Source organism: Macroventuria anomochaeta (genome assembly GCF_010093625.1).
Source record: "Macroventuria anomochaeta strain CBS 525.71 unplaced genomic scaffold BU25scaffold_3, whole genome shotgun sequence".
Taxonomy (NCBI): Eukaryota; Fungi; Ascomycota; class Dothideomycetes; order Pleosporales; family Didymellaceae; genus Macroventuria; species Macroventuria anomochaeta.
This window is the reverse complement of record NW_022985364.1, coordinates 1,111,750-1,129,809: the sequence shown is the minus strand read 5'-3', so window position 1 is coordinate 1,129,809 and position 18,060 is coordinate 1,111,750. Positions and strand designations below refer to the sequence as shown.

General features: G+C 53.3%; 8 protein-coding genes across 8 annotated transcripts; 3 read left to right on the top strand and 5 right to left on the bottom strand.

The window, feature by feature from the left end:
• Positions 1-179: 179 nt before the first annotated feature.
• Positions 180-4,677, top strand: BU25DRAFT_406817 (uncharacterized protein). Its single transcript, XM_033705373.1, has one exon. It carries the CDS (start codon positions 550-552, stop codon positions 4,414-4,416), a length of 3,867 nt encoding a protein of 1,288 aa, XP_033566467.1. The 5' UTR covers positions 180-549; the 3' UTR covers positions 4,417-4,677.
• Positions 4,678-4,985: 308 nt separating this feature from the next.
• Positions 4,986-7,265, bottom strand: BU25DRAFT_406815 (zinc finger protein). The gene is made up of 2 exons (XM_033705372.1): positions 5,432-7,265; positions 4,986-5,380 (listed from the first exon to the last, which is right to left on the bottom strand). Exons 1-2 carry the CDS (start codon positions 7,244-7,246, stop codon positions 5,138-5,140), a joined length of 2,058 nt encoding a protein of 685 aa, XP_033566466.1. The 5' UTR covers positions 7,247-7,265; the 3' UTR covers positions 4,986-5,137.
• An 834-nt stretch (positions 7,266-8,099) lies between these two features.
• BU25DRAFT_384100 (uncharacterized protein) lies at positions 8,100-8,990 on the top strand (the record flags this gene model as incomplete). Its single annotated transcript, XM_033704316.1, has 2 exons — positions 8,100-8,312; positions 8,546-8,990. 2 exons carry the CDS (start codon positions 8,100-8,102, stop codon positions 8,696-8,698), a joined length of 366 nt encoding a protein of 121 aa, XP_033566465.1. The 3' UTR covers positions 8,699-8,990.
• BU25DRAFT_331897 (TPR-like protein) lies at positions 8,948-11,560 on the bottom strand (the record flags this gene model as incomplete). Its single annotated transcript, XM_033702419.1, has 2 exons — positions 8,948-11,381; positions 11,433-11,560. The coding sequence occupies 2 exons, from the start codon at positions 11,558-11,560 to the stop codon at positions 8,948-8,950; spliced, it is 2,562 nt and encodes an 853-aa protein (XP_033566464.1).
• Positions 11,561-11,593: 33 nt separating this feature from the next.
• Positions 11,594-12,379, bottom strand: BU25DRAFT_326134 (HET-domain-containing protein; the record flags this gene model as incomplete). The annotated part of the gene is made up of 1 exon (XM_033702293.1): positions 11,594-12,379. A coding segment is annotated over one exon (786 nt), but the record flags the coding sequence as incomplete, so codon positions are not given.
• A 2,013-nt stretch (positions 12,380-14,392) lies between these two features.
• BU25DRAFT_331877 (uncharacterized protein) lies at positions 14,393-16,172 on the top strand (the record flags this gene model as incomplete). Its single annotated transcript, XM_033702418.1, has 4 exons — positions 14,393-14,484; positions 14,536-14,619; positions 14,683-14,845; positions 14,898-16,172. The coding sequence occupies 4 exons, from the start codon at positions 14,393-14,395 to the stop codon at positions 16,170-16,172; spliced, it is 1,614 nt and encodes a 537-aa protein (XP_033566462.1).
• Positions 16,173-16,275: 103 nt separating this feature from the next.
• BU25DRAFT_146090 (uncharacterized protein) lies at positions 16,276-16,715 on the bottom strand. The gene has a single exon (XM_033700611.1). It carries the CDS (start codon positions 16,604-16,606, stop codon positions 16,379-16,381), a length of 228 nt encoding a protein of 75 aa, XP_033566461.1. The 5' UTR covers positions 16,607-16,715; the 3' UTR covers positions 16,276-16,378.
• A 310-nt stretch (positions 16,716-17,025) lies between these two features.
• On the bottom strand, positions 17,026-17,773 carry BU25DRAFT_146092 (uncharacterized protein). Its single transcript, XM_033700612.1, has one exon. The coding sequence runs from the start codon at positions 17,650-17,652 to the stop codon at positions 17,323-17,325; it is 330 nt and encodes a 109-aa protein (XP_033566460.1). The 5' UTR covers positions 17,653-17,773; the 3' UTR covers positions 17,026-17,322.
• Positions 17,774-18,060: the final 287 nt, after the last annotated feature.

The window sequence follows — 18,060 nt, the reverse complement described above, 5'->3', positions numbered from 1 at the left end:
TTGTCGCGTCGGCCTTTCTTACCCTCCCATGACGAGTACGATCTGAGTGCTCGAATCTTCGACTCTTGCCTGTGACTCCCGCTAACGACTTGCCTTCGTGGCTGATATTACTTCCTTCTGGCCTCAGCGAGCCTCTCGTTTACTTGTTACTTCCATTTTACCCAATCGATCTGTTGTTGTCGACATACACGATACGGGTCTGCAGTAGAGCTTAGTGAGCTTTACCCAGGTCTCCACCCAACACACATTCCTTAAAATTCCCTTGCAGCGCGTTTGTTTGGCGGTCGTCGTCAAATGAACCTGCAACATCGCCGGGCGATCTTGAGGATACCAGTACGTATTCCTGACAGTATTTGTGGAATTGCTTCGACTTTGAGGAATGCGCACGCGAGCGATATGTTGTTGCCTAGACACCAGAACTCTGGCAACTTTCGCGAGTGGACTCGAGAATCAATCGCAACGTCTTCATCATTGACTGTCCATCTCAATTGTATATACTGACTTCAATCAGTCTCACCTTCACAATTGAAGGGCTGCTCCACCTCCTAAATGGTCTTTAAGAGCTTCTCCCTCGCGCGTACGAGTCTTGCGAAAGGCTTCACCCATGGTTACGCTCAGTCCGTAGTCGCTGGTGTCTCCCAGAACAACCCTCTCGCCACTCTCCAACACGACCGATACCGTAAAGGTCACAAGCAGCAGTATGCTTTCGCCTCGAACTCTACTACGAGCGCAATAAAGGCGCTCGACACCGCACGCGCACACGAGCACCAGGATTCCGGACTTGCTGCTTACTACACAGCATGGCAGAAGACGCAAAAGACAGAAGACAAGGAATGGTCACAGTATCAGTTCCGCAAGCTTATCGAGTACGACCCTAAGCATGCATCCAAGGAAGCAGCCGATGCGAAAGCGGCGGAAGCTGCGGTTGAAGAGGCATTAGAGCCCACTCCTACCCGTGCTGTGGTCAATCGCGCATACAGCACGAGCCAGATAGAGGATTTCAGGAAGGCTGTGGGCGATGAGCAAGCAGAACAGATTGCGCTTGCTCAGGTAGATGAGGCGATCGCGCAAGAGGCGGCTAAGATCAAGGCAGTCAACGAGGCAATCAAAGACGCGGAGACACAACTATCGCCAATCCAGGAGACACGGTCAGAAACACCTGCACAACTCTCGGACGCTGCCAACTCGACAACCCTTAACTACACTCCACCATCATCGCTTCTTCCCAGTCCCTTCGACGAGATCGAGGAGTACACAGCGCAGCTTGAGAAGCTCGCAGCAAACCGCAAGTATGCTGAGGTACCAGCCGTCTTCGAGGCTATGCTCCTTGATGGAGTCAAGCCATCCGTCGCTGCTTACAACATCCTCCTCTCGGCTGCGATCAATCTGCCGCGCACAAAGCACCAGGTTGTGCCCAAGGCCCTTGATGTCTATTCAGACATGCTTCGTCGACGTGTCGCACCTGACACAGCGACTTACACAGCCCTTATCGAGCTTCTTTCCATGCGATCGCTGGAGGTCGTCTCAATGAGCCAGGTCTACGAGGAGAAGCGTCTCCGTTACGGTGGCCTGGAAGAGGAGGGCAAGTTCATGCTCCAGTCGAATGAAACTGACTACGCCATCCTTGCTGAAGATGGCTCGCTCTCCGTTGCCGTGAAGCTGTTCGATGCAGCTATAAAGGTCGAGGCTGGCCAGAAGTTTTCCGAAAAGACGTACCGTCTGCTTGTCACAGCTTGTGCTGAGGGCGAGCGCGTGGAGGACATGGTTCGAATCTATTCGCACATGGAATCGCGTAAAGTGACACCGCCTGCGGACATGTTCGTGCCCATGATCCACGCTTTTGGCAAGTCTGGTGATCTGAGGAGCGCTGTTGAGTGCTTTGACGAGTACAAGGCCCTTGCAGTTGCGAACGACAACGGTAGCATTCAGCTCGTCCGAAAGGATAAGGATGTATATGCTGCTTTGATCAAGGCTTACGCCATCTGCGATCGCATGGAGAGTGGCCAGAAGTTCTTGTCCAAGGTCGAGGCCGCACTTGCCACCCCTGAGGATGTCACATCCCTCCGTGACATTGTCGGTCTGAAGGCTCTTCTGCCGACCTGGCTGAAGAAGGGCTCATTCCAGGAGGCGTACGTCCACGCCATCGAGTCTTTGAGCCCTCAGGCACAGCACATCGCCATGGCTGCTATTTGTATCAAGGCTGCGGACTGCAATGTCATAGATGTCGCTACCGAAGCATTTGATGCTCTTCCTGCTGAAGTCGATCTCGCTCGCCCGGCGATGGCCATGGGCGCTATGCACACCCGCAATGGAAACATTGAAGCTGCTGAGATCTTCTGGAGGATGCTCGAGCTCTCGCCTACCAAGCCCGAATTCATCGAGCCCACTGCTATGCACAGCATTGCTCTCATTGGTGGCGGTCAGGCTGAGCGTGGTCTCCGCCAAGGTCGTCAGATGTTTGATCGCATCCGCGACACACAGTCAGGATCTCAGGCAAAGATGGAGGTCGTCGAGCACATCGACGAGGCTATTGAGGTTATGGGTCAGTTCATGATGAAGCGTGGCATCTTCCTTCCGCCGCGGGCCAGCATGGAGCTGATGTGGACGATGATTGAGAACGGTGGCCTAGTCACCCCAGTTGCTCACCATTTATTATCTGGAATGGGACCTGAGGCTATCGCGCAACTCAACTTCGACGACGTCACGCTTCTGATGCAGGTTCAATCTGGAATCATCCTCCAGAGTGCGGAAGTCGACGCTGCCCATGCTGCTCGGTTCGCCCATCTTCTCGAGGTCATCACCTCTGTCGGCACGCCTGTCAACAAGACTACATCAGGTCTTGTCGAAAAGGCGCTTGCCACGCTTGACCGTGGTGACCTTCAGCACCGATGGTACAGCTACAAGCACCCAGCACCTGAGTCGATGTACTCTCCTGCTCCGTTTGCTGCTTACCCTGCCCAGGCGCCTGTCGCACCTGCTGTGCCAACCTTTGAGGATCAGTACGATCCGTACGCTGCATCCACCGACAACAAGGGCTCTGTCGCCATCACTGAGCTGCTCGAGAAGACCTACGGTCGCACCGCGTCTCACCTCAACGAGGCTTTGATGAAGTTCAAGAACATGCGTCGAGCTGGTCGCCACCCACGGTTCTTCACATACGCTAAGCTCATTACTGCTGCTGCGAAGGAGGACCGCCTGACCTTGGCTCACGACATCCTCAACCTTGCTAAACAGGATGTTCCACTCCTCCCCCAGTACCGCATTGTGCGCTATGGCTGGGTTACCATTCTTGATGCCATGGTTGCTGCATGCCTCACTTGCAGTCAGCGCGACCTTGCCGGTCGATACCACCAGGACCTGCTCGACATGGGTGCTGCACCTACTGCCAACACCTTCGGTCTCTACATCACTACGCTTAAGGAGTCTACTAAAACCTTCGACGAGGCCACCGAGGCTGTCAAGATCTTCCTCCGCGCCAAGGCTGAGGGCGTTGAGCCATCATCTTTCCTCTACAATGCACTCATTGGCAAGCTTGGAAAGGCTCGTCGCATCGACGACTGCCTCTTCTATTTCTCAGAGATGCGCAACCTCGGTATCCGCCCTACCTCCGTTACATATGGCACCATCGTCAACGCTCTCTGCCGAGTCAGCGACGAGAAGTTCGCCGAGGAGCTTTTCGAGGAGATGGAGAGTATGCCCAACTACAAGCCACGTCCTGCCCCTTACCACAGCATGATGCAGTTCTTCCTCACTACCAAGCACGACCGCAGCAAGGTCCTCGCCTACTACGAGCGCATGCGCTCCAAGCGCATCGAGCCCACCACACACACCTACAAGCTCCTCATTGACACCTACGCCACCCTCGAGCCCGTCGACATGGACGCCGCCGAGTCTGTGCTTGAGCAAGTCCGCACCGCCGGCGCCGTACCAGAAGCAGTCCACTACTCCTCGCTCATACACGCCAAGGGCTGTGTCGCGCACGACATGGAAGGCGCACGCCGCCTGTTCCACACCGTGCTCGCCGATGCCCGCATCAGGCCGCAAGCGTGTTTGTACCAAGCGCTCTTCGAGTCCATGGTCGCCAATCACCAGATCGCCGACACCGACACTGTGCTCGCGGACATGCGCGCGCGTCGTGTCGAGATGACGCCGTACATTGCCAACAGCCTTATCCACGGCTGGGCGCTGGCGCAGGATATTGAGAAGGCAAAGGCTATCTACGAGTCTGTCCCCGAGTCGAAGCGTGAGCCTAGCACCTACGAGGCTATGACGCGCGCTTACATGGCTGTTGAGGACCGCACTGCTGCTATGGCTGTTGTCAATGAGGGTCTTTCTCGAGGGTACCCGGCGGCCGTTGCTGGCAAGATTCTTGAGCTTGTTGGTGGTGGTAGGCAGCCTGCTGAGATAGCTGCGTAAGCTGCGTTAGCTGCTTCAGTGCAGAGTGTAGTGTTTGTGTCTTCGCTTCTTTCGCCCTGGATTATTCCACAATCGGGGTTGGGTTCAGAACATACTTCTTTTATTACCCTTTCCGCGACGGCCTAAAAGACTCTTCAAAACGCCCCCACCTTCCACGGTGCGGCTGGGCACATCACAATTTCTGTTTTATTTCAAATCGCTTATACTTTGCAAGCGCGGCGTTTGTTTTCGAGCGAGATATCTATAGGGCGGACGGCGTACTCGTGACTGCTTCGGCAGTCGCGATGGTGTGCTACTGTACATGTTTGTCAGCGATGGTATCTCTTGGGCATATTTCTGCGACCGTTTTCGTTAGCTGTAAAATACCCTGGATTTACCACTCCTCTCTAGACGGTTGGGCGGGGTGGAAGGTTGCATGGCATAGAGTACGGCCTGCATAATCAAAAAGTTAAATACCAACGTTGCAATCTCGATGTGATGTGACAATCTGTGTCTTGCCTTGTTGCGTTGGAAACAGAGCGGAAGGAGATGTTCAAGGTGATGGTTCAAGGTGATGGTTCAAGGTGATGGCTGATCGCTATCATATGTTCGTTGTTCTGATGATGCTATATATCAATGGTATCGTCTACTTTTCTTGAAGATGCTCTAGACAAGCAAGTAATGCTGCAATATTGCCAAAGCAAGAATCTCCATCCTCAACCCGATTCAAAATGCATGGAAGCTAGCCGACTGAACCTCTGCCCTTCTTTCGACTCATCTTCCCTGTACCTTCATCCCCATTCCTCTTATGCCACTCATCAATCTCTCTTCGTACGCTCTCTCTGTACGACTTGTACTCCTCGCTTGCCTCGACCAGCAGCTCCGGACAATGACCGGAGCGGCGTAGATGCCGCTTGAGATTCTCCCAGCGGCAGTCGGGCTTGAATGTGCAGTTGGTGTGAGGGCAGCGGTACGGGCGCAGAGTCTACAAAATGTTAGTCTGGCGGATGGAAAGGAGGGGATTGTAGTGGCATACCTGATGCGTCCTCTCATGCTTACTTAAATTACTGCTATCCGCACAGGTAAACTCACAAAACCGGCATTTATGTGGTTTCTTTCCCTCGTGCAACGCACTAATATGCGTCTGTAACTGCGTATGCGTCGTCGTCGTATACCCGCATCGATCACACACATACGGTCTTTCTCCCGTATGCGTACGCTCATGGTTATCCTTTGCTTGGTTCGTGGCGAACGTCTTGTCGCAGCCTGCGTAGCTGCATGCGTAGGGCCGGTAGCCTGCGTGTCCGAGCAAGTGACGCGAGAGCTTGGAGCGCTGCTTGAAGTCTTTGGCGGACGCGTCGCAGCCTTCCCACTGGCAGTAGCAGGATGTGCAGTTGTCCACGTGTGCGGTTTTGATGTGCTTGTGCAGGGCGGAGGCGGAGGGGAAGACGGCGAGACAGAGGAGGGCGGGGGCGTGTTGCCATTTGCAGACGCAGTTTGAGTCGCCTGATGGTGTGCTGGAGTGTGTTGGAGTGTCGAGGATTGAGGTAGTGTCTATTAAGGGTGTGGTGGTGAGAGAGTTCATGGGACTCATTATCTCGTTTTGGATGGCCGAGGCTAGGAAGTCCAGTTTGCTAGCACCCATGCCGTTGGGAAAGTTGTTTCCGAAAGAGGAGTCAGGGAGCATCCAAGTGTTGTTGCTAAAGCCCATCATCGAGTTGTCGAACTGGTTGTTGAACATGTCTCTGTTCGACATTCCACTCATCGTTACCGGTGAGGTGGGATGACTATGGAGGCCAAAGTTCATGAAGCCATTCGACAGTCCATTGCCCTGAGATATAGAGGTGTTCCACAAGTCGAGGTTTTGCTGAGACGCCGAAGGGCGGTCTCCACATGCTCTGCTTGGTCCATGACAGCAGGAGTTGCCGATGTGGCAGTGATCTCCACTAATGTTGAGGAAGCAGTTGTTAGCGAAGGCAGCCTGCCCAGGTGCTGGAGAAGGTTCGCTGGTGAAAGCACTCTCAAGTGAGGTGTAGTTGCTGGGCGATAGCAGAGGTGTAGGCGCGGTAGAGGCGTGTGTTGAGGCACTGTCTCCGGTGAGATGTGTGTGGGCTTGAGAGAAGCACGGGTAGGTCTCGTATGCTGCAAGCGAACCGGTGTGGCCCAGGTACTGCTCTTGGAAGTGACAAGGTGCGTTGTCGTAGCAGTATATGGTACCAGCACCAGTAGGCGCTGAGTGTGCGAAGTGACAGTCGTTGTTCGGATCACCTAAAGGACAAGGCTGAGCATCGCACTTCTGGCAGAAGCACGGTTGGTCCGGACATGACAGCTTGGTACACTCAGGGTCGACACAGCCGTCTGAGCATTGCTTGGGACTCTGTGAGCAGTGAGGATCGAAGCAGGCATCGTCCGGCGTGCAGACAGCATCACAGACGTCTTCGCCAGGACACGCCAGCTCGCAGTCCGGCGGACAAGTAGCATCGAAGTTGCACTCCTGGCAGAATTTCTCGAAGCAGTCGTCTGGGAACTGCTGGTCTGTGCCAATGGGTGGGTGCGACTCTGCCGTCAGATTGTGAAACTCGCCAACCTTGTGCGCTGAAGCCCTGCGCTTAGACGGGCGCACTTCCGGGCAGTGACTGCAACACAAAACTTGTGGATTGACGTGTTCAGCTGGGTACTCCCTCTGGCCCGTAGCCGTCGCCTGGGACAGCGATTGGCTTTGGGCGTCATCACCGCTCATGACGGCCGCATCTCGCTTTGATCCAGCGAGCGGGGCAGCTAGGGAAGTGAACATGGAATCAAAGAAACCCTCGTCGAGATCAGGGTCTGGAGAACCGTTAGTCGGAGCCATGATGGCATGCGGAAGATTGTCGGGGACGTACGTCGTCGGTATAGAAAGGTGATATCTCAGTCCTTCACGTGCCAAGACTTGTGACATTTGAGGACATTCGGGTACTCAGTTGTAAATATGCGCTGCGCCGGTTCGCTGGAAAGAGAGGGGCATGAGCGTCGAAGAAGAAGTAGCGGGGCAAGTGCAATCACACCATTGAGCACAGCGTCTCGTTGAGAGCTTCTGTGCTTCAACGGCAGCACGAGAGTTGTTCCGGCGCAAAAAGAGCCATGTGCTCAGAAGAGTGAATAGCGTGGTGATGGTGATCCACTTTGTAAGCGATTCTGCCGTGTGGTCATTGGCTTCGACCCTTGTCGCGCCCGAAGAAACGATCTGTTGCTCGTTCGCCGAACTGAACAGTTGCAGGTGCATCGACAGTTGATGTTCGAGTCGCTGTTAAGCACAGCGAGACCCTGTGAAGGAGCCTCAAATCCACAGCCTCGTCAGACAAAGTAGTTGCGCACGTGACAGAGGGGCACAAAAGGCCTCGAGCTCGAGCGCTGTCAAACAGCCAGCGTCAAACATCACACAGTTGTCTCACTTAACGGATGTTCGCAACCATGGATCACCTCCACACAACAGCAAGAGTCCTTGTTGAAATGTCTCTCAGTCCAAGGCATCCAGCCATCTTGACCTGCTGCATCCAAGAACCAGGTCCTTGGCACCTCTCTTCCCAGCTCACGGCACGCACAGCCACTCCCCCACCACATGAGGAACCACGAGGCTGACCTCCGCACTACGCCTCAGCTCCATTCGCTGTTCCACCTCCACACTTCTCCTGACCTCAAACACTCAATTTACACCTGCGACACCGATGGGTAACCTCTGCGGCAAACAGTCCAAAGACGGCTTCGACGGCCCCGGCCGAACCCTGGGATCGGCCCCCGCGCCTGCAACGAAGGCCTCGGTCCCAGTGACTGCGAATGCAGGGTCAACACAAAAGCGCACTGTTGGAGGACCGCCGAGGACACTGGGAGAGAGCAATTCGGGGAGCGATCCCAGATCGGCGGCGGCCGCTGCTGCAGAGGTGCGTACACTGAAGAAGAGTGGGGGAAGAAGGACGGCGTTGATGAGGGCGTACATGTGATTGAGCGGTGGTGGTGCGTGGTATCAGCTCTGCGACGACTCGATTCGGCCAAGCGATGTTCAGATGAATGACTGGAGGGTTCGCGCCGAGTCTTGTGCAAGGAGCTGGTACCGCGCAGTACGCATTGCGCTGCACATGTACGATCGAAGCGCATAGCTAACATCACAGCCCAGGCACGCGCAAACAAGAACTCCACCGGCGACCTCCAGAAGAAGCTCGATGCGCAGAAGAAATTGACGCCAACAAAGCAGCTGCAGGCTGCAGCGAAGGAGAATCTCGCATACCGCGACGCTGATGCAAATACCAAAGCAAGTCAGCACCACTGAAGAGGTTCAGGGAAATCATTGTGTGATTTCGGGGGACATGTAGAGAAAATGACGTCCAGCTCCTGAAGCGTCTGAGAGGACCTGTTGCTATATTTCTGCGCATAGAGCAAGGCGTTTGGGAGTCGCCATGTGCCACTTGACTGTATGCTCATCGTTCGCTCAGATACAGAAATAGACGTTAGCAATGCAGCTTTTTATCAACTCACTGACAAAGTAGAGTCAAGAACTCTATTTGTTACACCACGAACCCTACCTCGTACCTTGTCCATCCTCTCTCCGCCACTTCTCCAACCCCTCCCTATACCTTACCGTAATCGGATGTCCCTCCCCCAACACCCTCACATGCCCCTCATAGCAATTCTCCATCAACTTGAACGCCTTCTCAACCCACCCCTGCCGATGATACGTAACCGCCAGATTCCCCATACTGCCCAACGTACTCGGATGCGCTTCCCCCAACGTCTCCTTCCTCAGTTTGAGCACAACTTCCTCCAGTTGTTGCGCATCTTTAAATCGCCCTTGGTCCCTATATGTGGATGCGAGATTCGCTTTATTATCCACCGTCAGTGGATGCTCGTCTCCTAGTTTCGCTGTTCGGATCTTGAGGACTTCAAGAGTGAGAGCTTCGGATTCTTCATAACGTTCGAGACTCCAGTATGTTGCTGCGAGACTGCATTTAGTGTCCAGTGTCGACGGATGCTCTTCTCCGAGTGTTGCCTTACGAAGGTCTAAGAGTTGAAGTTGCAGCGCTTCGGCTTCTGAGAAGCGGCCTTGTGTCCAGTATATCCCGGCTAGGTTGCCCATGGCGTAGAACGTATCCGGGTGAACCGGGCCGAGTTTGGTTTTGCTTGTGCTCATGACTTCCAGTTGAAGATTTTCGGCTTCGGTCCAGCGGCCTTGGGCTTTGTAGATGGAAGCCAGATGAGCCTTAGTGACGAGTATCTCTGTTTCTGCGTGGAGGTTCAGTCCGCGGACTTTGAGGACCTGGAGATATAGTTCCTCGGCCTCGTTGAAGCGCCCTTGGTGGCTGTACGTGGAGGCTAGGTTGCATTTCACGGTCAGGGTTGTGGGATGGTCGGTTCCAAGTTCTGTCTCACGGGCCTTCAGGACTTGGAGCCCTAGTTCTGCTGCTTTCACGGAGCGGCCTAGCTTACTATGCGTGGTTGCGAGGGTTGTAAGCGTAGACAGTGTCAAGCAGCGACCTGCCTCGGACTCCGTCTTTCTGACCACCTCCAGAACCTGCTGGAGTAGCTTTTCAGCGCCCGTCCAGTGCCCTTGGTCGTTGTATAGACTTGCAAGGTTGAGCATGCTGGTGAGTGTATCAAGATGATCCGCACCAAGTACTCGTTCTTTCGCTTCCACCGCCCTTTGGTACATCGTCTTTGCTTCCTCGTATCGGCCTAATCTGCTCAACGCCACCCCAACGCTGTTGAGGCTATCGAATATATCTGGATCTTCCGGCCATAGTAGTATCTCCCGGACGTCGAGAGAGTCAAGAGCATGTTTATACGCCTTGCTATACTCCCCCATCTCGCCCATATACCCAGCCGCTTTCAAGGATATCGATGCCCACGCCTCTAACGCATCCGCGTCGAATGGATGATTATCCAGCGCAGCTTGAGTATGCGGGAACAATGTCTGGCAGATGGACCAATTCTCCGGTCGTCCCACTGGAAAGCTCTTGTCTATGAGTGCTACGTATATCTCCTTCCAGTATTCCAGCTCATTATTTAGCTCAAGCCACTTCTTCATAGAGAATTGCACGAGCCCATGCATTTCGAAGCTGCTTTCATCCGCGCTTGCTTTGACGAGGCAAAAGCTAGTCAGCATGTACATGTCGTGTTCAAAGTCTAGGCTCCCATGCTCATGCTCTGCATACTTGCCCTGAAGAATCGATTTAGGAATTCCCTGCCGGTCAAAAAGACACATCAGCGACAGCAGCCGAGCAGCCGTCGAAGACCGCTCACGTATGTAGTCGAATGAAATTTGCCATGTCGTCATGATTGAGTTCGATGCCTGAACATCCCTGCGGATATCTATTAAGGCTTTGTCCAGCAGGCGTGCTCGGTTGTGATCAATTTCTTTCAAATACCTCGAGATGCTCATGCGTGGGGTCCGATTGATGAAGGCCGCTGCTTGAGTGAGTGCGAGGGGCATGTGATCGAGGGCACTGATCAACGCATCAGCTTCATCTCTTTGCACAGCGAATGTAAACTTCTTTTGGAGAAGAGCAAATGCTTCCTGATCGTTCATCGGGCCAACCTCAACAATGTTGGTTTCGGCGCCTGTAAGCTTATAAGCAACCTCGTGGCTGCGCGAAGTAATGAGGACCGAGCCGGTTGATGGTTGTGGCAGGAAAGAAGAAAACAATGGCTCCATCGTTGTTGATGCGGTGATGGAGACCGCACGAGATGCTGGAGTGTCGTGGAGGAATACACTCGCATCATCGGCGCTGTCAATCACCATTACCCATCTTCCATTTGCTTCATTGCGCAGCCAAGTGCTCACAAGTTGCATGACGTTCGCCTTGGGATCATTCCAGCCGTCCATTTTGGTCTTCTTGGCGATCTCAAGGTATCCTTCATTGATCCTCTCCTGTGTTTCTGCGTGTACCCAGAACACCCATGTATCAGGCGACTCATTAAGCACCTGATAGGCATACTCAATGGCAATTTGAGATTTTCTGTCCTTGTAGTCAGCACTATCTGTGAGGTCGAGAGTCGATACTACTCACCCAACACCCCCAAGACCAACAAGGGCTGCACGAGCTGTAGGCCTTGTGCACATACGGCGTACAGCGCCCAGAGTGTCGCGGGAAATGAAGTCGTCATCACGCTGAAATGGCACTGTGGACTTCAACATACGTCTCGCTTGGCAATCCTGGTCGATAGGGGCCACATGAGTTTTGGCGATCTCGTCTAGAAGTCGCCTTAAAGCTTTATCATATCCTTCGTCATAAATGAAAGGTAGGCTGACGCCGAATATGCCGAGCAGTGCGTACACTTCATCCTCTTCGCGGGTGGTCTGGCGTTCTACTGCCCAGGACAGTCTTTCATCTATGCCGAACTCGTCCAAGGAAGCTCCACACAGAGCACGTGATGGGATATCCGTGATATCGTGGATTTGTTGCTTCAACTTGAGACGGTCGCCCAAGTACACGCCTTCTCGTGAGAAGAACTCTACCACAGCCGGAGCCAGTAGCTCCTGAAGAGTCCAGCCTCGAGTGAACCAACGACTCTTCGCAAAGGCCAATTGCCAAGCAGGAGACTCGCTATTCTCTTTTCGTCCAGCTATTGACACATCCGATAAGAAGACGTAGCACTTAGCTGCATCTCTGTACCAACTGAACATGGAATTGATAGCTTTCTGTAGCTCGGCGAGGTTCTTCTTGTCAATGCAACAAGTGTCCACCCAGAAATAGCGCAGCCCATCACGCTTCGCTTGCCTTGCACAGAATTGAAGCTTGTAATAGCCCTTTTTGCCGGGACGTGGTCGTAATCGGAGAGAAGCACGCAGCTTGCTGTACCTGTTTTTGTTGTCTTCGACTATGTCGTCAAAGGTTACTTCTTGGTCTGCGTCCCAGGTATGCGAAAGTATAGCGTAAGCAGGAACCTCATCCTTGCGAAGAAAGTCCTTCGTTAGGTTGTACGTGCGGCCGTCGGTCGTTTCTAGAAGCCGCATCTCTCGGCGAAGCACTTCCAATATCGGACGATAGAAAGCCGAAGAATTTGAAAACGCATTCAAGCTCGATAGTCTGATGTGTTGATCGTCTCGCCCGTCCGGATGACTTCTTGTTGGTCAGATATTGTAGGCATATATTGTAGGCAATTTGATCTTCGAGCGCTAGTGCTGAGAGCACGAGGCTTTGAGGCTCAGACAATCAAGAGGGTTGCACGCAGCTGCCCAAGCTCAACTGCAGGAAGGCGCTAATACTGCGTAAACGATTGGACACAAGGAGAACCGTCCCAGCTGTGACGCTCCCAAAAGAGTAATTGCTTTCAACACGGAAGCAATAGAGTCCAGCTTGAGATGAGGTCAGGTCTTCTCAGCCGCCGTCAGAGGCATGTCGTAGTTCTGTCTCTTCTGAATAAGTGCTCGAGTGACTGCTGCGCACAGGCATATTGGGTTTTGCTCTCGAATCCATATCGTCGAGATGTCAACATTCAGGTGTTCCCGTTGCACGTCCTGATTGCAGACAGTGAACGGGGTTTTCAAGCCGCAAGTCCTGTCACCAGCAGTCATGAAGAATTGCGATCCTGAGCAGAGTTTCGTCCTGGACTCGTCAAGTAAGTTCGGCCTGAGTCGTAAGGCTCAGTTCGCGGGTGGTGGAGGCTGCGATGGAACAAGATGTCAAAGTTAGAGCTCAGGATTCGAGAAAGCGTCGCAGCGTCAACCACAGTCGACTTGTGCATTGTACAGTTCATGCTGGATAATGTGCAAGCGATGATCGTCATGGGGCAAAGTTTGGTTCAGGGACCAGTGCACCTGGGCAAGCGCGGAGCGGGACGGCACCAGCAGGGAAGGCGGCGCCGTTGCTGTGTAACGATGCTGAACCGGCAGATCAACAGATGCTGGGACCTACAGCATCGCTAACAGCCCTGTGAAACATGTTACATGCACACGTAGACCTTTGTTCGACTGCTACCACATGGCTGTTGTGCGCCTAAGGTCAAGTGAGGAAATCCAAAGACGCGTTGCTAAACGGTAATGAAGCGCTAGATGGCATATACCGTTTACCGGTGCGTTTGACCAAAGGTGAAGCTGGTGGGATATCTGAATGCATCTTATCAGGCACAACGCAGACTTCATGCAGTGTTTGCGACCACAGCAATGGAAACTGAGTAGAGAATATGAGGCTCGTCTGAAGTTGGCAGGTGCTCTGATGGATGCCGGCAAGCGTTGTCTTGCTTGCTGGCGTGGTCTGTGTAGCGTTCGCACCAGCAAGGACATCTGCTCGCTCCCGACGCGAGGTGACACGAGGCCATCAACTGTAACTTCAGAGTTCATCATCAGTTGACAGCTGTCCATCATCCTGCATTAAGAGCTGCAATCGAGGCAGCTGCAGCAACGTGAGACGGGTCTGAGGCTTTCGGAGAGATTATTTTAGCTGGACCTCATTTCGGCGCGCATGGGTCTGTCCAATCATGCCTCACAAGGCATATCGGCCTAGTCCCTGCACGAATTGTTAGTGGGCCGTAGCCGTGCAGCGTCTCTTCGCGGACTGCTCCCCCATGTTCCTCTTCCTTCAAGGCTCACGCCCGTCGCAGCTCCCCACTCGATACGCTCTTTCTCTGTTGCGGTAGAGCCCGGCTCTTTCCCTTCGTAGCCCTCGAGAACATCATTTCTCGCGGTCTCCAATTTAGTAATCTACTTTGCATACACGTTAGCCCCCATACGCCCTATCTACGCTACCTCGGATGGACTCGTGAAGCTGCGCGTCTGCTATTGACCGTACCTCGTCGCCGTCAACACCTCACCGCTGCCCCACGACCCCGGATCTGCCTTGCGCAGGCAAATTGGGCGGACGCGCGACAATAGCTCGACATGTCTCACAGCCACCGCGATCACGCTCTACAATGTCCATCGACCCACAAGCCTCGCCAATCGAATAGAATACCTCGTCGACCGAAGCAATTGCGCACTACGTCCGGCTCTCTCACCCTTCTCGCTCTCGCCGCGTCTGTAACAACAACAATGGCCCAAGCAAACTGCGTCTCGCTGCAAGGCTCGTCGACATGTCCAGCTTTTAGCGCGGCATCAATCAGCACGAATTTGACGGGAGACTTGTATGTTGGATCAGGTCAAACTTGATTGGAGCATCAATTGACGTGAAGCAGCTCCTTCCTGTCATTTGTGTCAGACGTACAGACATTCGACAATCAATTGCGATCTTATATCTCGACCACTTACACACAACGACAGTGAGTTCAATGTCTTTCAAACTTTAATATATCGCCGGTGATCCAGTACTTATAGCTGTACAGATATCAAAATATTCTAGGTTGCTCCAGCGTCGACCTCAGTAACACTACCGACCTGTATGCTCGCTACACGACCACAGTGCTTTGTAACGCCATCGTACAGAACTCAAGAGAGCCATGTGGTCTAAGTGACGCCGCTTCGACACCACTTTGTGCAAGTGCCTGTGTATGTATGGTTTCTCACAGGTGTCGTAGCGTTGTGACCTAACAGTTTGCAGGCCGATTTTGCGACCAGTGAGCAAGAGGTAGTGTCGACACCAGAACTGTGTGGTACCCCTGGCAGCAACGCAAACTCTCAAATACGGGCCGATTTCACCCGCTGCTCATTACCGGCCAACTCACTCAGTGGCAGCTGTATCGAAGCAGTGCGTAACGAACCCAGCGAATGCGGCTATGGTTCGAATTTGCAAGGGTTGTGCTCCTACTGCGCTGACAGCACTGTCAACTCGACCAGCTCGTGTTGTATCAACTCGAATGTCGAAGCACGTTGCGTGGGTGTTGAATTACCAACAACGGTGTCGATGCCGCCGCTGTTCCCTACCAGCAATTCGACGGCTGCCCCAACTGCCTCGAATGGAGCTGCGTCAGATGGGTCTCAGTCCGGACTTTCTGGAGGTGCTATTGCGGGTATTGCTGTCGGTGTAGTCATAGGAGTAGCACTGGTCCTTGCAGCCCTTATATACTTCTGCTGCCGCGCACGTAGGAGGAAGGAAAGCCAAACTGGCAGCATTCTAAACACGCCGTCACCATCACGACACTCTGCGAAAGGACCACCCATGAGCTACGGAGGTGATGGTCAGCTTCCACCAGCGGTCGTGCCCGGTGCCCGTGTACAACGTATGTCTGCTCTGGAAGGCTCGTCATCTTCAGATCACCACAGCGACAGAGATATGGCTATGACAGCGTTTGGCAGCTCCCAGAGTGCCTACGACTCGCCAGATTCGAGACACCACCACTTCGCTGGTGCCACAGCTTTTCCCAAGCGTCAAGGGTCCCTATCAAGTCGTTCGGCCCTCGAGTCGAGCACCAACTCGCCTCAGTCCGGATCGGATGGACGCAACTTTTCGAGCCCTGATGGCGTTGCCTCTGGGCAGTCCGAGCAATTGCAATTCTTCAAGGACTACTACTCACAAGACGACATTCACCCCAATGACACCGTTGCCACCCTGTGGGCCTACCAACCACGCGCCGGCGACGAGTTCGAGTTGGAGCGTGGAGACATGCTCAAGGTCGTTGGCATCTGGGACGATGGTTGGGCGACCGGAGTCAGGCTAGCCGAATCAGCAGAACAGTGGGAGGCAAGGAAGGCTGAACAACGCGACTCAGGCGTTAGCAACGGTAGCCGACGATCGCAGACTGAGATTGATAGCGACATTAAAGCCTTCCCGCTGGTCTGCGTATGCTTGCCACAGCACTGGCGCAAGACAATCGAAGGGGACAGCACGGATAGTGGACATGGGCCTGGAGGTGATAAAGGATCTCCCAGCTCCTAGGCCATCCCAGTCCATGCAGTTCGTTAACTTCTTCTAGTCTTGTCGTCTTTGCCTGCATCTCCGGACACATTCTTCTCGACCCTGCCCGAAATTTCCACGCCGTCGACTCGATTCGGTTATGACGGACCTCGTGCAGACGTTTCCTCAGCACTGACATCGTCTAAACCATCGAAAGCTAAGAAGAAGACCTCGATACCACGACCGTCTTACATGCGAACACCAGGCATGAAGTCTTCAGGGTCGAGCACACTCATCAACACCTCTCCAGAGAAACCGTAACGCCGCCATGACAATGCCCCCCTCCCCCCGGAATCGGCACGATCTTCAGTTCTCATTTGCGACCTTTGATACCCACCGCGGACTTTTGTATACGCACAAACAACACAAACCATCACACCACCCCATACCTCAAACAGATGCCACCGCTGCAGCATCTTTTATGATTTGACGGCCGAAGCCTAGTGTCTAATACGCTCCTTTGCTACGCTTCTTACCATGGTTTCCATCATACAACACAACACCAAATACCAGTACTCGCCATTCCGTAGGCTGATCAACGCTTTTGTTCTATACCCTGTCGCGTTTTGTTCGCGATTGAATTCTTTCTCTTCTCGTACAGTGGAGGTGGAACGGCGGCACTGTACATAACATTATGCCGCGCCTTGTCTGGGAAAGGATAATTATATCTTATCACATTCTACGATACCCTTGCTGTTGGATACAAGGCAAAAGGGGGGTTGAAGGATTGATAGTTGCACATTCAGTGAAGGTTTGGATACGGGGGCGAAGGATAGGCAGGAAGATGTTGTATGAAGGATAGGTACTCATGGGAATGCATATTGGATATCTCAGCCTTTGCTCTCACCACGAACCCTCTACACGACTGCACAAGATCACAATTAAGAGCTTGTCGACAAAGTATGAGGTGTGCACATGTAAGAAAACGTTGATTTCGCTATCTAGTCCCTTCCACCTGTATGAGGAGTACTGATATAATCGTGTAGTTTACACACTCTCGTAACGCCGCACCATGTTCATGAGAACAGTATGTACCGTAAACCCCAGAAGACTGGAAAACGTGAACGCCGTCGTATGCCACCCGAGGTTACCTGAGACGGAACAACTTACTTTAACTTGTTACCAGGACGCGTCAGAGGAACACCGTGACGGTAGCTTTGAGCTCATCTCGGACCTTCTGAGCAGACCAAGGGTCGTCGGCATGAGCGAGGATCCAGGCGAAGAATTCGCCGAACACGCTCTTGCCCTTCTTGAAGGTTGAGATCGTACATTGGTTGTTGACCTGAACTTGAATGTCGTACATGACCGGTTCACCTGCACGAGCGATGACCTCTTGGCTGTCTAGGCGGAAGTTCTGGTGAGGTCGATCCTCCCAGATGGTGCCATGGTCGCGGATGCCACCCTCGAGCTCGTTGTCGGGGATGTTATCGATCCACGCACGGAGGGTCTTGGTAGGTCTCATGATGTTACTTGACGAAGTCGTTGATTATGTACTGATGGGGATGTACGGTTGAGCAGCTGTCGGGAGCTTGTCGTGGTGGCCAGCAAGAACCTGGGCTGTTCACGATCTTACGAGGGAGGGGGCCCATGGTGGTAGGGTGGCTGGCTGACGGTTCAGCCGTCACATTGAGGACTCGAGGCAGTGAAGCATCCATTCCAAGTTCCGACATTGTGACCTAGTAGTCAACGTGATACATTCACCGTTTGTCTTGCGCGCGGACTACACGCTTTCTCCTACTTAAAAGCTTTCGTCTGCTCCAGCTCCATCTGCCCATTCAACACACAAACAACCAACACCAATACCATGAATCCAACATTGCTCCAACCAATCACAAAGATAATGGACAATCCAATAACTGCCTACCTACGA

Bases quoted from the DNA above. Each gene is read 5' to 3' on its own strand.
- BU25DRAFT_146092 (XM_033700612.1), bottom strand. From the start codon at position 17,652: ATGAGACCTACCAAGACCCTCCGTGCGTGGATCGATAACATCCCCGAC.
- BU25DRAFT_406815 (XM_033705372.1), bottom strand. From the start codon at position 7,246: ATGGCTCCGACTAACGGTTCTCCAGACCCTGATCTCGACGAGGGTTTC. The intron at 5,381-5,431 runs GTATGCCACTAC...AACATTTTGTAG, and splicing joins AGCATGAGAGGACGCATCAG to ACTCTGCGCCCGTACCGCTG.
- BU25DRAFT_146090 (XM_033700611.1), bottom strand. From the start codon at position 16,606: ATGCTGCAGCGGTGGCATCTGTTTGAGGTATGGGGTGGTGTGATGGTT.
- BU25DRAFT_406817 (XM_033705373.1), top strand. From the start codon at position 550: ATGGTCTTTAAGAGCTTCTCCCTCGCGCGTACGAGTCTTGCGAAAGGC.